This window comes from Pongo abelii, chromosome 17 (assembly GCF_028885655.2).
Source record: "Pongo abelii isolate AG06213 chromosome 17, NHGRI_mPonAbe1-v2.0_pri, whole genome shotgun sequence".
Taxonomy (NCBI): Eukaryota; Metazoa; Chordata; class Mammalia; order Primates; family Hominidae; genus Pongo; species Pongo abelii.
The window spans coordinates 83889715-83904099 of NC_072002.2; the positions used below are offsets into that span (position 1 = coordinate 83889715).

At 35.1% G+C, this 14385-nt stretch overlaps 1 protein-coding gene and 1 pseudogene across 15 annotated transcripts in view; both read left to right on the top strand.

Annotated features, from left to right (window-relative positions):
- Positions 1 to 14385, top strand: part of CCDC102B (coiled-coil domain containing 102B) — a 376391-nt gene that overhangs the window by 147029 nt on the left and 214977 nt on the right. For all 15 annotated transcript variants that reach the window (XR_010137621.1, XR_010137622.1, XM_063716943.1 and 12 more), the window contains one exon: positions 11431 to 11547. Coding sequence is in view for 13 of the 15 variants with exons in the window: in XM_063716943.1 (XP_063573013.1) it covers positions 11431 to 11547 (117 nt within the window). In the remaining 2 variants the exon portion in view is untranslated. The remainder of the gene's footprint in view (positions 1 to 11430; positions 11548 to 14385) is intronic.
- On the top strand, positions 2899 to 3560 carry LOC100443409 (succinate dehydrogenase cytochrome b560 subunit, mitochondrial-like; annotated as a pseudogene).

The window sequence follows — 14385 nt, forward strand, 5'->3', positions numbered from 1 at the left end:
TATCAATATTAAGACATGGATTTAAACTTATTGGACATGTTTCAATCTACTACTCTATTATCCTTACTGATATTCAAAAGCTACCACATTTAGAACGCAGGAACCTCTTTATATTGTCTATTGAGTACAATTAACGTATTAGTAATAACACATCAATTTTTTATAGGTTTCTAACTTCATAGAGTGACAAGATATACTGGAATCATCCTGTTTCAGACCTGGATAAATCAATTTATTTAGAGTCCAGGGTTCTTTCAGCGGGAAATATCTTAAGATCACAATCTGTGCATACATATGTGCATTGCTACTGAGATGGTCATTATTTCTAGGGCATTTCAGTGGAAAGACTTGCAAACATTGTAAATATGTTGAATTATTTTTGCCTGTCTTTATTGGTCATAGTTTCTGAAACCCTTTTTAATCTATCTTCATTACTTTTGGATTTTAGCATTTTATTTCTTTTCATCTTTCCTCAAGGAATCATCTGTTGCATTAATTTGCTCTTCTGTTCCTTCTAGTTTATTCTGAAACAATTTTTGGTTTCCTATATTTTCTATTCTTTCAATATAGAAGAGACAGAAAAGTACAAAGAAGAAAACAAGAAGGGTCACCCAGATAGAAGCATACTGAGATTTTTGTGTACAGTCAGCTCATTTAAAATACTGATATTGGGATCCTACTGCTGCCTGCTTTTTCATTTTTCATGAAAATTAAACCTGACCTGAAGTGTAATGATTTTTTCTTTTATTTCTAATTCTTTCCTGGGTACTGTTATATTGTTCTAATTCCTGGTTTTCCTGCATCATATTATTTATTGCTTTAGTAATTTTGTTTCGAATGCATTAAAAATTTGTTCTGTTTTTCTTTTTCTATAGTGGCATATATCTTCCACTACTTCATTGTCAGTAGCATACTTTCACTATCTTTAAAACATTATTTTTATCCTTCTGTCCTTAAAAAGATCATATATGATTCAACTATCATTGTCTTCTGTTGCTCATTATTGCATGAATTAATTTTTGTACTGATAATAAAAAGATACTGAATCTAGAAACATTTTCTGGCTTCACTGCTCCAGAACTGACTATTCTTAATATTTTCATGAAATGTCCAAAATATTCCTTGTTCTTTCCAAATATTCCTTGTTCTCTCCAAAAATGCCTGGCTCTGCCCCGTACCCGACTTTTATCTGGATTATTTCTTTTCTCTGCTTGTATTGCCACTATTCCCATCAATATGAATTCTATTATCAGTATTCTCCTCTCAGTAGAGGGTGTGTTTTTGAAGGAAGCTTTGTGTTTTCTGTTTTGCTTTGTTTTGTTTATGAGAGTATACAGGATTAAAATTGTCCTAGTTCTTTAGACTTTACCACAAGCCTCTTCCATTCACTCACAAATCAGGTTGTGTGAAAACGTGTGAACGCTCCTAGTTTTATTTACTGTTTTCACGTTGGCCTGACACACTTGCCAAAGCATGACTGTTGCCAACTTAAGGGTTCTCATATTCTCACGTCCTGTTCCTTTTCTTATATTTTCACAAATAGATGCCGATCTTCTGCAATTCATGAAGTGTCAGTAGATTTTCTTAACCTACTTGTATCTTAGGGTTCATAGGGATAACTTTTCACCTCATTTTGTTATAGGCATCTACAATTTTGATTTTGTTAAGTTCACTGCTCCGACTGGTTTTATGGAGAGATTTGCAGACTTCAGACTAATTACCATCATCATACCACTGTCATCCCCCTATAATTCCTCACAGGAATAGGTATATATTTTTTAATTCCAGATTCACAACTTCCATATATGGTTATTCATAAATTAATCTGCCTAACGAAGTACTTTGCAAGCAAGTTTTCCTCTCCTATATTACGTTCCATCCACTTTTCAAATGAAGGGCATACTCGTCTCTTTTTCTTAGTATTATTCTGAAGCATTTTGCCAGAGTGGAAAAACACTTGGGAGTATTTAACAGAGAGATATGTTGAAATATTGTTGAGAAATAAACTAATCAATGGGTCACAAACCTTTGACATTTCAGGTGGTTTCTAATTTCCTCTTTAAAAGAATATCAGAATATGATCTACCAGACTGGTCAGTTTATAAATAATTACAAATAAATTTTGATATTAGTTAAAAATGTGGCTTTGCCATATATTTAGAAGGATATTTAATAAAACACAACAACTCTAGTAAACTAAAACTTCTTCCATGTCTATCTAACATGTGTGATCAATTTTCTTAATGCCTACATTAACAAAAGAATGATAATTCTTATCTCATTCTATCAGTAAGTAATTTCATCCATGGACACACAAATTAATTGAAAAAAAAGTTAATCTATCTCATTAAGAGATGCATTTCTAGTAAAAGATTAGTTTACATTTAATAATTATCAAAATACTTGTTTATTTTTAAGCAATTGTGTACACATAACAATTATTAGGTTAATTCATCCCAAAAGAAACTTTTTAAAATATTTGGGGGGTTATAGTAATAATAGATACATACATACTTTATACCCACTTCTTGTTTATTTTTAAGCAATTGTGTACACATAACAATTATTAGGTTAATTCATCCCAAAAGAAACTTTTTAAAATATTTGGGGGGTTATAGTAATAATAGATACATACATACTTTATACCCACATTTTTATGGCATATTACAGAGTAAAAGCTTTCTCAAGTATAAACATTTCACATGTCATGGTATGATAATCTGGAGGCAATGGGATAATAAAAATTGAAGGAATAAAATAACAATATAAAATTGTAAGTAGATGTTAGCAAATATCACATTTCTATGTTTTTAAGATATCATTGCTTACAGTAAAGTGTGATATAATCATTCTATTTAAAATGTCAACATGTAGACTTTTGTCCAGGCCGGACGCAAGATGGTTGTACTCTTGCAAAGACATGTTGGCTGTCCTTGCCTCTGAGCCCAATTTAGCCCCCTGGTCTGTATCAGAAAAGCTGCTCCTTTGGGAACCTCAGTTAAAAAAGAGATGGAGCGGTTCTGGAATAAGAACATAGATTAAAACCGCCCTTTATCTTCCCATAGCACTGTCTACAGTTGGCCTCTTCCCATGGCGACGTCCATGTGCCACCGTGGCTCTGGTATTGCTTTGAGTGCACAGGTCTGTCTTTTTGGTATGTCGGTGCTTTTGCTCCCTGGGAACTTTGAGTCTTATTTGAAACTTGTGAAGTCCCTGTGTCTGGGGCCAGCACTGATCCACCACAGCTAAGTTTGCAGTCCTCTTCCCTCTCATGTATCACACCTGGAGTGGGATCTCACACTTGATGTGGTACCTGGGAATAGCCTTGAAGATTCCACAGCTACATCAGTCTAGAATGGTTGTCTTGGTTCTTACTGTGTTGTCGTCTGTAGGGCTGGCAGCCATGTGAAGAGCTGACGTTCCCAGCGTCATCTTTCCACACACTATTAAGTTCACCTACCCTCCCATTTGTCACTCTTATCTCCAGTCTGGACAAAGTTCTCCTGATTTATTTAGATCCTTTTGGGCTTTCAGATCCCCTGGAGCTAGTAGCAGTAGATCATAGTAGTGGAAAAGGGTCCAGTTTTCCCCTTGTTTCTTTTCTTTTTTCTTTTTTTTTTTTTTTGAGCCGGAGTCTCGCTCTGTCGCCCAGGCTGGAGTGCAGTGGCGCGATCTCAGCTCACTGCAAGCTCCTCCTCCCGGGTTCACACCGTTCTCCTGCCTCAGCCTCCCAAGTAGCTGGGACTACAGGTGCCCACCACCATGCCCGGCTAATATTTTTTGTATTTTTAGTAGAGACGGGGTTTCACCATGTTAGCCAGGATGGTCTCGATCTCCTGACCTCGTGATCCGCCCGTCTCGGCCTCCCAAAGTGCTGGGATTACAGGCGTGAGCCACCAAGCCCGGCCTTCCGCTTGTTTCTAAATATGGAGTGGCTGCAAAATCTTCCCTTTTCCTGCCCACAGCTTGCCTGCTCTGGGAATAGAAGCACTTATTTTCTCTCCATATTGGGCTCTGATTTGTGCTGTGGGTCAGCTTTTGGCTCCTTCTCCCTGAGACAGTGGAAACTGCCAGCTCTGTGGCCTCCGTCCTGGGGGCTGGGGGTGAGACTTTTGGTGCCACTGCCTGTGGGTTGCTGGTCTAAAGGACAATTCTGTTCATTGGCCAGAACCCAGGCCTTTAACACCGACACAGCGTTATTGCAAGAAGAGAGAGGAGGGAGTGGAAGGGAATTAATCTATCCCAGCTGGAGGGAGATAAAGAGGGCTAGTTGGCCGGGCGCAGTGACTCACGCCTGTAATCCCAGCACTTTGGGAGGCTGAGGCGGGCGGATCACAAGGTCAGGAGATCGAGACCATCCTGGCTAACACGGTGAAACCCTGTTTCTACTAAAAATACAAACAAATTATCCAGGCGTGGTGATGGGCGCCTGTAGTCCCAGCTACTCGTCAGGCTGAGGCAGGAGAATGACGTGAACCCGGGAGGTGGAGCTTGCAGTGAGCCGAGGTCGTGCCGCTGCACTCCATCCTGGGGCGAAAGAGTGAGACTCCGTCTCAAAAAAAAAAAAAAAAAGGCTAGTTAGTTCTTGGAGCTGCTGTTTTGGGGAGAAAATATATGGCTTCTGACGCAAGAGGAAAATCCAGACAATTATCATTGAGCATATTATTTCTCAATGGTATTTCTTGTTACTGCATTTCCAGAAAAACAAACTTCTTAATTTCATGCTTCCAAGTCCATATACTTTTTTTTTTCTAAAACTCAGTTAAAATACTCATTTTATAAAAAGTAAATATTTAAAATCCACTAAAAATTTTATTTTTGAGTTTCAATAAATAAACCATTTTAACAAAAACTTTAAAAATTAAAAAATACATCAGCAAGAGAACAAAAGACCACTGAGATAAGTCATTTGACATCCTTATTTTGACTTGAAAAATACAATACATTTTTTATTTGTTAAAGCTAAACATAATTCAATGTATTTTCTACCATTCTCTAAGGTTAATGGAGGGAATTAAGTAAAATCTACTTTAAGGGATTTTGGCTAAATTTTTTGAAGCAACGATCTAAGGCATAAAATGCTTCTCTGTGGCTTATCTGCCCGTTTGAAGACTTCTCTGTGCATTGATAAATAATACATATTATTTGGAATGTTAACCTTGCAGTCACATATATTTCTGGGCCCACTGCATTTGAGTCTACTCTTTGGACACATTTCCTTCTTACGTTCCTCACCTTTCATAAGAATATATTGCTACCAAACCTGACTAACTATAAAATACTTGCTCATATACCCTTATGCTAACTGATATTCAATACTTATCCCAAGAACCACATTAAAGATGTGTGTATCAACATGAAGGCAATGGGGAGAGCTAATAAAATGTATTGACCAAGGTCAATCTGATCACAATTTCAAAAAATGACTCAAACTTAGTGTGAAGAAGAGATTTGGGGGGTGAGCATGATGAGGAAACTGTTATGAGCCTGTTACAATAATCTAGGTAGAAATATTCACGTGTCCTGAGCTTGGTGATGGAGGAGGCATGTGGATAGCTGAGAAATATTCAGGTGAAGGAAGTGACAATGATTGATGATTAAACGGATGTTGCAAATGCCTGAAGACACAGGGGAGGTGACAGAGAAGGAGAAGTTAAAGATTTCTGACCTTATCAGCCAGGCGGCCATTCACCAAGAGAACACAGCAACAAGAAGAAAAACGTGAGGGAAAAAGACAGTGAATTTGGTCCTGAATATGTTGAGGTTGAGTTGGAAGTGTTTGGTAGGATTTTGGATTTATGAATGTAGAAAGGAAAGTTGAACAATGAGCAGAGAGATGATGGCTTAAGCCATGACAGTAGATGGGATGACTGTGGGTTGGGGCATTGAGGATTGGCACCAAGCAAGACATAGAAAAGGGAAAACTGCACAGAAATCCAAGCAGGAGGGAAGCAGGAAAACCATTCTTTGCATAAGCCCAAGGAAGAGAGTCTTTGAACAAGGGCATTGTCAACTGTGTATAATTCTGCCAAGGAGTCAAGTAAGGGCAGAACTGAATATTGTGTGGTGGAAAGTATGAGGAATGCTGGTAGCAGAAGCGAACGAGAAAGGTAAGTGCAGCAACTCTTTCAAGGCACTTGATGGTAAGAGGAAACAAAGAACTTGAGTGGAAGCTCCAAGACTGGATAAAAGATTATCCTTTTTGTAAATCTGTTTAAGTTCGTTGTAGATTCTGGATATTAGAAGTCTGTCAGATGGATAGATTGCAAAAATTTTCTCCCATTCTGTAGGTTGCCTATTCACTCTGATGATAGTTTATTTTGCTGTTCAGAAGCTCTTTAGTTTAATTAGGTCCCATTTGTCAATTTTGGTTTTCGTTGCAATTGCTTTTGGGGTTTTATTCATGAAGTCTTTTCCCATGCCTATGTCCTGAATGGTATTGCCCAGGTTTTCTTCTAGGTTTTTTATGGTTTTAGGTTTTATGTTTTTAAGTCTTTAATCCATCTTGAGCTAATTCTTGTGTAAGGTGTAAGGAAAGGGTCTAGTTTCAGTTTTCTGCATATGGATAGCCAGTTTTCCCAGCACTATTTATTAAATAGGAAATCCTTTCCCAATTGCTGGTTTTTGTCAGATTTGTCGAAGATCAGATGGTTGTAGATGTGTGGCGTTATTTCTGAGACCTCTGGAAACCATAATTCTCAGCAAACTAACACAGGAACAGAAAACCAAACACCACTTGTTCTCACTCATAAGTGGGACTTGAACAATGAGAACACATAGACACAGGGACGGGAACATCACACACCGGAGCCTGTCAGGGGGTGGGTGGGGGGAAAGGGGAGTGAGAGCATTAGGACAAATGCATGCAGGGCTTAAAACCTAGATGATGGGTTGATAGGTTCAGCAAACCACCATGAAACATGTATACCTATGTAACAAACCTGCACATTCTGCACATGTATCCCAGAACTTAAAGTATAATCATAATATTAATAGAGAAAAGATTATCCTTCGACCCTTGATCTCCCACACTCCCTCATCCCCAACCTAAATGGAAAATATTGAGCAATTAAATGTTAATGGGGAAGAAACCAAGAAAATTTCAAGATACACGAGAGAAACAACTCTTAGAATGAGTTTGCCAAGTACCCTAAAGGTATGAAATTCTAAGTACAACTGAAATGATTAGACTTTGACTTTAGAAGAGATATTTTAGAAGGGATGTCTCTGTGGAGACATGCAAATTTGTATATTTCATCACAGGAAGTAGGAGGTCCTTAGCTCCTATTTCTCTATGAAAGAAGTTGAAAGATCATTTGTTGAAAGTTATGGGAGAAATGGTAGATTTGGTGTTCGGGGAGATTGAATAATTCTACTTGGTTCATAATATTGACTTAAATATTTGGTGCATGATTTCACAAATAGCAGAACTTTGGAGTCTGCATTAACTACTTAATCCTTTTAGATCATTTTGAAGGTTAAAATGTGAGGCAAAATGACAATAGGATGTGTTACTTTTTTGCCTTTTTGTAATTATTTTTCTTTTTCTACCTTATATGAATAAGAAAACACTTTACGTTACACAACACTTTTGTTTCTTAGACATCGTCTTCAGTTTTTTCCATTCCATGCTTATCTGAATATAGAATACATATTTATATATAGTACTGATAATTTTCCAGAAGTGAATTATAGCAGGTATTTCTGAGATCAAGGATATGGCAAATTGCCTGGTTTAAATTTTCATAAACACTGCAGTACAAACAGAGGATTTTTAAACAGTGATTTTGGAGTTATATTATGGTAAAAACACAGGAAAAAAAGAAGGCTTACCAGAGAATATACTAAATAAATATTAAATAAAAGGACAGGAACTTGGAAAATGCTTTGTAATGCTGAGTAATTCACCTTATAGAGTATTTTCTATTTCTGTCACTTTCAACTTAATGAATGTGGTATATCAGTTGTGGATGACATTCATAATTCCACTAAATTAATCATTGTTAGCATCTGTAAGTCCACTGCTTTAAAGTTTTCAGCCGCTAAATAGATTTTCATTACAAATCCATTAATCTAAACCTAAAGTTGAAGAGGCAAGTGACAAAATTAAGGTTATTTTGAGTCCAAAGTATAATTTTAAAATGTTCAAAGTAATTCTGTTTTTAAAGGAGAAAGTATAGTTGTTTAATTAATCTGTTCATCAATTTTCCCTGCTATATTGTTTTAATGGCTTTAGTTGTATAATATTTTATTTATTACTTATTATTTTTATTTATTTTTTTACTCCTCCATGCCTAGAGTATACAAGTAACAGTGAGGAAGCCAGAAGGTCTGGAGTAGCATAAGGACCAGGAGTAGGAGATGAGGGCTGAGGAGTTATCGGATCATGTGGATAATAAGGACTTTGATTTATATAATAAGTTGACTGAGAAGCTACTGAATAAAATTGAGCAGGAGAGTTTCATGATCTGAATTGCTTTTTAAAAAGCTTTATTTGGTTGCTATCTTGAGAAAGGAAGTATGAGGCTACATGCAGAAGCAGGAAGAATGGAGGCTACTGAAATAACTGAAGTAATAGATCATGGTGGTTTTTGATCAGAATAATGGTGGAAATGGAGAGAAGTAACTGGATTTACTATGTATTCTGAAGGGCAAGCTGATTTAGTTAGCTTTAGTTTGGATGTGGCATGTGAGAGAAATAAAGAACATATTCAATAATTTTGGGAAGGATGGTATTGCTATTTACTGAGGTGACAAAGACTGACAGAGAAACAGTTTTGAGGGAGAAGTTCTGAATTTGGCTTTCCAGTGTGTTAAGTGTGGGATACCCTTTAGAGGTGTTGAGTAGGAGGTTGGACATGTGCATTCAAAGTTCAGTGGAGAACTAGAGGCTGGAGACAGACACTTAAAAATTGCCAGCATTTCAATTAGTACAAATGAGGTAGGTGCAGGGGAACTGTCCAATGGAGTAGATCAGAAACACAACAGGCACTGGGACCAAACTTCAGTACACTCCAGTATTAAACTCTACTTCCCAAATCAATTTTTTTCTGAACGTATTTAAAAAATTTCCTAGAGGATTATATTTTATTATTTAAATTTTTGAATTTGCTGTGTCCTTAATTTATGAGTGTAATATATTCTTATATTTTTGTTGAAGATAGTGATTACAGTAGTTTTTTTTAAACTAATATTATCTTTTATATCTTACATTGGATCCAATTATTTCTCTCCATTTCCACCATTATTCTGATCAAAAACCACCATGATCTCTTACTTCAGTTATTTTAAGAGCCTCCGTCCTTTCTCCTTCTCCATGTGACCTCCCTTTTCTTCTGTTTTTTCTTTCTCCTATAGACATTCTGTTTCTTAATCTCAGCCTTGACTATTCCTGTTTTTCTTGTTTTGTTTTGTTTTTCTGCCACTCTTGTATCCTTCGCATGCACAGAGATCTTTGATTTTTCCACTCACAATGATGAATGATATGGATTTATTTGAGGTATTTGGTGTGGGTTTCCTTTGCTGTTGTTTATAAAAACTTGCTTTCCTGCCTCCTCTCTCTTTTGAGTGGTACAGTTCATTGAGAGTTCTGTTGACAATTGAAGAGTTTATTATTGGATTTAACTCACTGTAGTTTAATGACAAGATTTCAGAAGTTAAACGGAGGCATTCAATCACTGAAATGAATTCGATATTCTTTTGGTGAATCTAAACCAAAACTGGTTGCTTTCATTTTTCTTCTACTGTCCTCTGTTTTATTTAGCAAAGTAATTTATATTCTTTTGGCCAGGGACTAATGCCACATTGTCTGTTTAACTTCCATGATAGTGAGCTGGACTTGCATACTCAGACTTTCAAATAACTCTGTGATATTATCTATTGTCCTCGTCCTTGTCTTCTGTGTGTTCTCTTTATGTTACCAGCTCTGAACATGGAGTCTCTCTGTAGTGTGTTGGGAAATCAGGCTTCTACCATTATTGTAGTTGATTTCTAGTATACTTGGACTATGACATTTTCTGCTGTTTCCTTTACTACCTCTTGCTATCAGTTTATTGCGTTTTAGACAATTATTTCAATGGCCTTTAGGTTTATAATTATAGATGCAATAATGGTTTAACACTCAGGTAATGCATTTGGCAGGAACTTTCTTAAAATTTGCTTCCTCCAGTTATTATCTTTGTGAATTTAGAAAAGTTACTTAAGTCTCTTAACAACATGGTTCCCTTTTCTGTAGAGGAAGGGTAATGATAACAATACCTAACAAATAGGATTACTGTTAGCATTAACTAAGGCAATATATATCAAGTTCAGTTCCTGGGGACTAGTACATGCTTAATATTATTATTATTAATAACAACATTATGAGTACTACTTTTGTATTTTTAAACAGATAGTATAACATTAGTTTTTGTATTTTAATTTGTTACAAGTTGCATACATATTATGGATGATGGAAACATTTACCTACATAGCTTAAAATATATGTCAATACAACAAAACATAGCTTAAAATATATGTCAATACAACAAAAACAACATATATGTGTGCAACTACACATTTTATGTATTTATCAAATTTCACGATTCTGCTGAAAATTTTTAATTTCAAGAACAGCTGTGGGAAAATAATCATTGTTTGCATTTGTAGGACTTTTCTCACCTTTCTGTTTTTTTTCTGCAGTCATTTTCTCTGGGAATTTATTGGCAGCTTTTATGGATGTTCTTCATGTATTTTATCAGCCCAAGCAATGTGTGTGTGTGTGTGTGTGTGTATATATATATATACTTTATATATATAAATATACTTTATATATAAATATACTTATATATAAATATACTTTATAATATATATTTATATTTATATATTATTATATATATTTACATATATTATATATTATATTATATTAATAATATAATATATATTACATTATATATAATATATTATATATAATGTATTTATATATTTATTTATATATTATATATATATACTTTTTTCCATTGCCCAAGTTTGTCTCTGTTACAATTAATATACTATTAATGCTTTATAGAAAATAGACATAAAAAGGATTACAAAGAATACTGAGGTACTAATATTCAGGATGAAAAGATGAGGGTTAATTGGTTAGTTTAGAAACCAGTTGGTCAATTGTTTCAGAGTTTGTGGAGGTAACTGAGTTCTGCCTATTTTTCAACTGATAAATTGGGATTTATGGAGATTTGCTGATTTTTTTTTACAGGTTAGCATTTTTTAACTACAAGTATAACAATAAACGGTTCAACCACAATCATTACATCATCAGCAACAAGCCTGCCAGAATCCACATAGGAAAAAAGCAAAACAACACTAAAGCTAAATGAAGGACTAATGTGGATTATCTTGTAACCACCCTATATAGCATCCTGTGATTGTAATTTCAGCTTTCTTTTTCAGTTTGACATTCTTCTTGGTCAACATAATGATGAAATGGAAGAACTGTCAGACAATATAAAGGAAGAATCCAAATCTCAAAACAGCAAAGACAGAGTGATTTGTGAGTTAAGAGCAGAGGTAAGACATTGGGTAAAGAGTACCATATATATTAAAAACATAACTGGCTGTTGTTAAATGCCATACTATTTTAAGTAGGGTAATGGACGTGCCTTTGGTTACTTTATGAAAGTGAACGCTGCTGCTAATGTAATCAGCTTATATGTGATTTAAAAGGCTGTGGAATGACATTGGCCCATAACTAGATCTGAAGTATTTGAATATTACAAAGATGAAATATTTGACTATGAAACTTTCTTGTGGCCAATACAAGTCTTACTGTGCATAAATATTTTTTAAAAGTTCAACCAGCTGCTGGATCATGTGTGTTCATTTACTTTCAGAACCAATGACATACAAGATATGTGTCATGCAATTTCTGGTGGAATTACCATTGCTATTGGCAGCTCACAACAGTGAGAGATAAAATAAATTCACTTTTGTTATACTTAATTCGTTTCTTAGGTACACCAAGTAGTGAAAACACATATTTTTCCACTCCTGCCACCGCCAACAATAAATGAATTTTCACAAATGTGTAGACACTGTTCTGTAGGTAAAAACAGAATTATTGTCCTTGTAGAAAGGAGAAGGGATTGAATTATTTGTACTTCATAGAAAATAGCATGATGGCATTAAAAATGGAAAATCACAAATTATTTTGTCTTGGAACAGATAATTCTGGGAAAATGTCTTGGAAACAAATGTGTAAGAGCAATTTACGGACTGAAGTGAATTTAATGCAACTGTAGGCTGGTAGAAAACTGATTTGTATTAGGTTTTCTTCCTTATATAACTCTTCAAATTCTGAACTGACATCAGAGTATATTTACATCAGATGAATATAGTGCAATGGGAAATATACAGATTTTGGAGCTAGAAATATACAGATTTTGGAGCTAGAAATCAGCTCCTGATCACTTTATTCTGGTCAACTCCGTAAGCCTCTCTGAGTGTCAGTCTCCAGATTAAAATAATAGTAATAATAATATTAATAATAGTCATGAAATAGGATTTTGGAAAATGTATATACTGCAAGGGAACAGTTTTCTGAGACAGAGTGCTCTAGTATTGGAACTTACAGCTAAGCTGCTTAGGAGAATTATATCCTCCCTGTGTTCTTCCTCATCGCATCAATGCCATCCCTGGACCTCTCTTCTATGAGTCCTAAAAGGGGTGTTGGGGTGAGACGGCATGTTTCAAGAGGTCCATTATGAGAAAGGCTGAACTGTTGAATACAAGTCTTCCTAAGTCAAAGGGAAAAATTGGTGGCTTTCATAACTTTTGTTTTCTAAGAGGAATCAGACTATCAGGATAGATATCTCTTTTTCTTGACCCTCAGCTCTGAGAAGCATGTTTCATTAAACATTGTACAACATGTTGTATAAAAGCTTATTTAATAGTTAACAGCCAAAAAGGAAGAAAGCACATATAGATATTTATTTAATATTTAATCTTTAGTTCTGCAAATATCGTATGGTATCTGCTGTGCTGTGTTCTGGTAACTCAATGGTGTGGGATGTAGAAATGGACTTGCCTTCAGAGAACAGCCTTCAGTGAGGGGTACAGCATTCACCAGAGATCATAACTTTTAGTGTAAGTTGTCAACAGTTTGGGAGCTATACAGCAAATGTGAATGATGCTAGGAGATTGCGCTAGCCAGAAATTTTAGATGAAATACCAGATATTTTATTTACTGACATAGTTAAACAGCATTATCTTTGACATGAAGGATATTGCATAATTAGAACTACAGGGTCATCATAATTTAATTTTTAGAGATTGTCACAGTAGGTGTTGATCTGAATTGATTTAAATCTCCTGTATCTGAATTCCTCTTACTGACCTTACATGTTCTAGCAAAGAGATTTCAATTACTGAGAATATGATGATATATTAGAAATGGTTATATGATTTTGGAGCAAGATATTGAGGAATGAAAGCAGGTTAATTCAGAAGACTGTTAGTGATATAGATTTAAACATTCTGGGTTTATATTGACAAAATTCAGGAAATAGAATGTATAAAATGAGATTGATATGAATAAACCATTGGAGAAAAATAACAGTCTGGGAAAACAGAATCAAGCTGTCACAGAGAAATATACTTTCTGGTCATTTAGATAAATACAAGTTTAAATACTCCATTTTTTCAAGAATAAAACTGTTACTTATTCTGCATTTATAGAAATCTGATAAATAGAAAGTTGAATAACCAATGAAAGCCTGTAATAATTTATCCAGGAAATATTAGGTGCCTTGAGTAACAGATATTTCTTTCAAAAAATTTAAGCTATATAGTTTGAAATAAAATACTGAAAATAATCTTTGATAGCACATCAGTAGTAGCTTTTCTTGGTAGCTAGGTCTTCTGAAAAGATTTCTAGCTAACTTAGGTTGATGGCTGAATTACAATCTGAGGTTTATTGCCTCCTTTAAGTTTCTTACTGTCTTCTATTAGAGAAGAGCTCAGTGATGATTGTGATGTGAGTGGGAAAAGAAGGTACTGTATCAATTAACACTGTAAATGTTAGCTTGTCTTAGGAATAGCCCACCTCCCTTCTTTAGAAAGTCTGCATATTTTAGTGCCAACCTCAACACATCTAGTGTTCAACACCTTCAAGCTACTTGCAATCTTTAATATGATGCCGTCCAGCTCTTATCTTCCTTAGAACACAAACACATACATTTGAACTTTTCCTGTAAGTTGTGTACAATTCTTCTAAGACCCTGTTTACTGCATCCCATGAGGTCACAAGTCAACTTAGCAAGTCTACACTAATATGCTAATTTCTTTCATGTCAACATATCAATTGTTACTCTCAATGCTTCTGATCCAAAACTGCTTTACTAACACTCT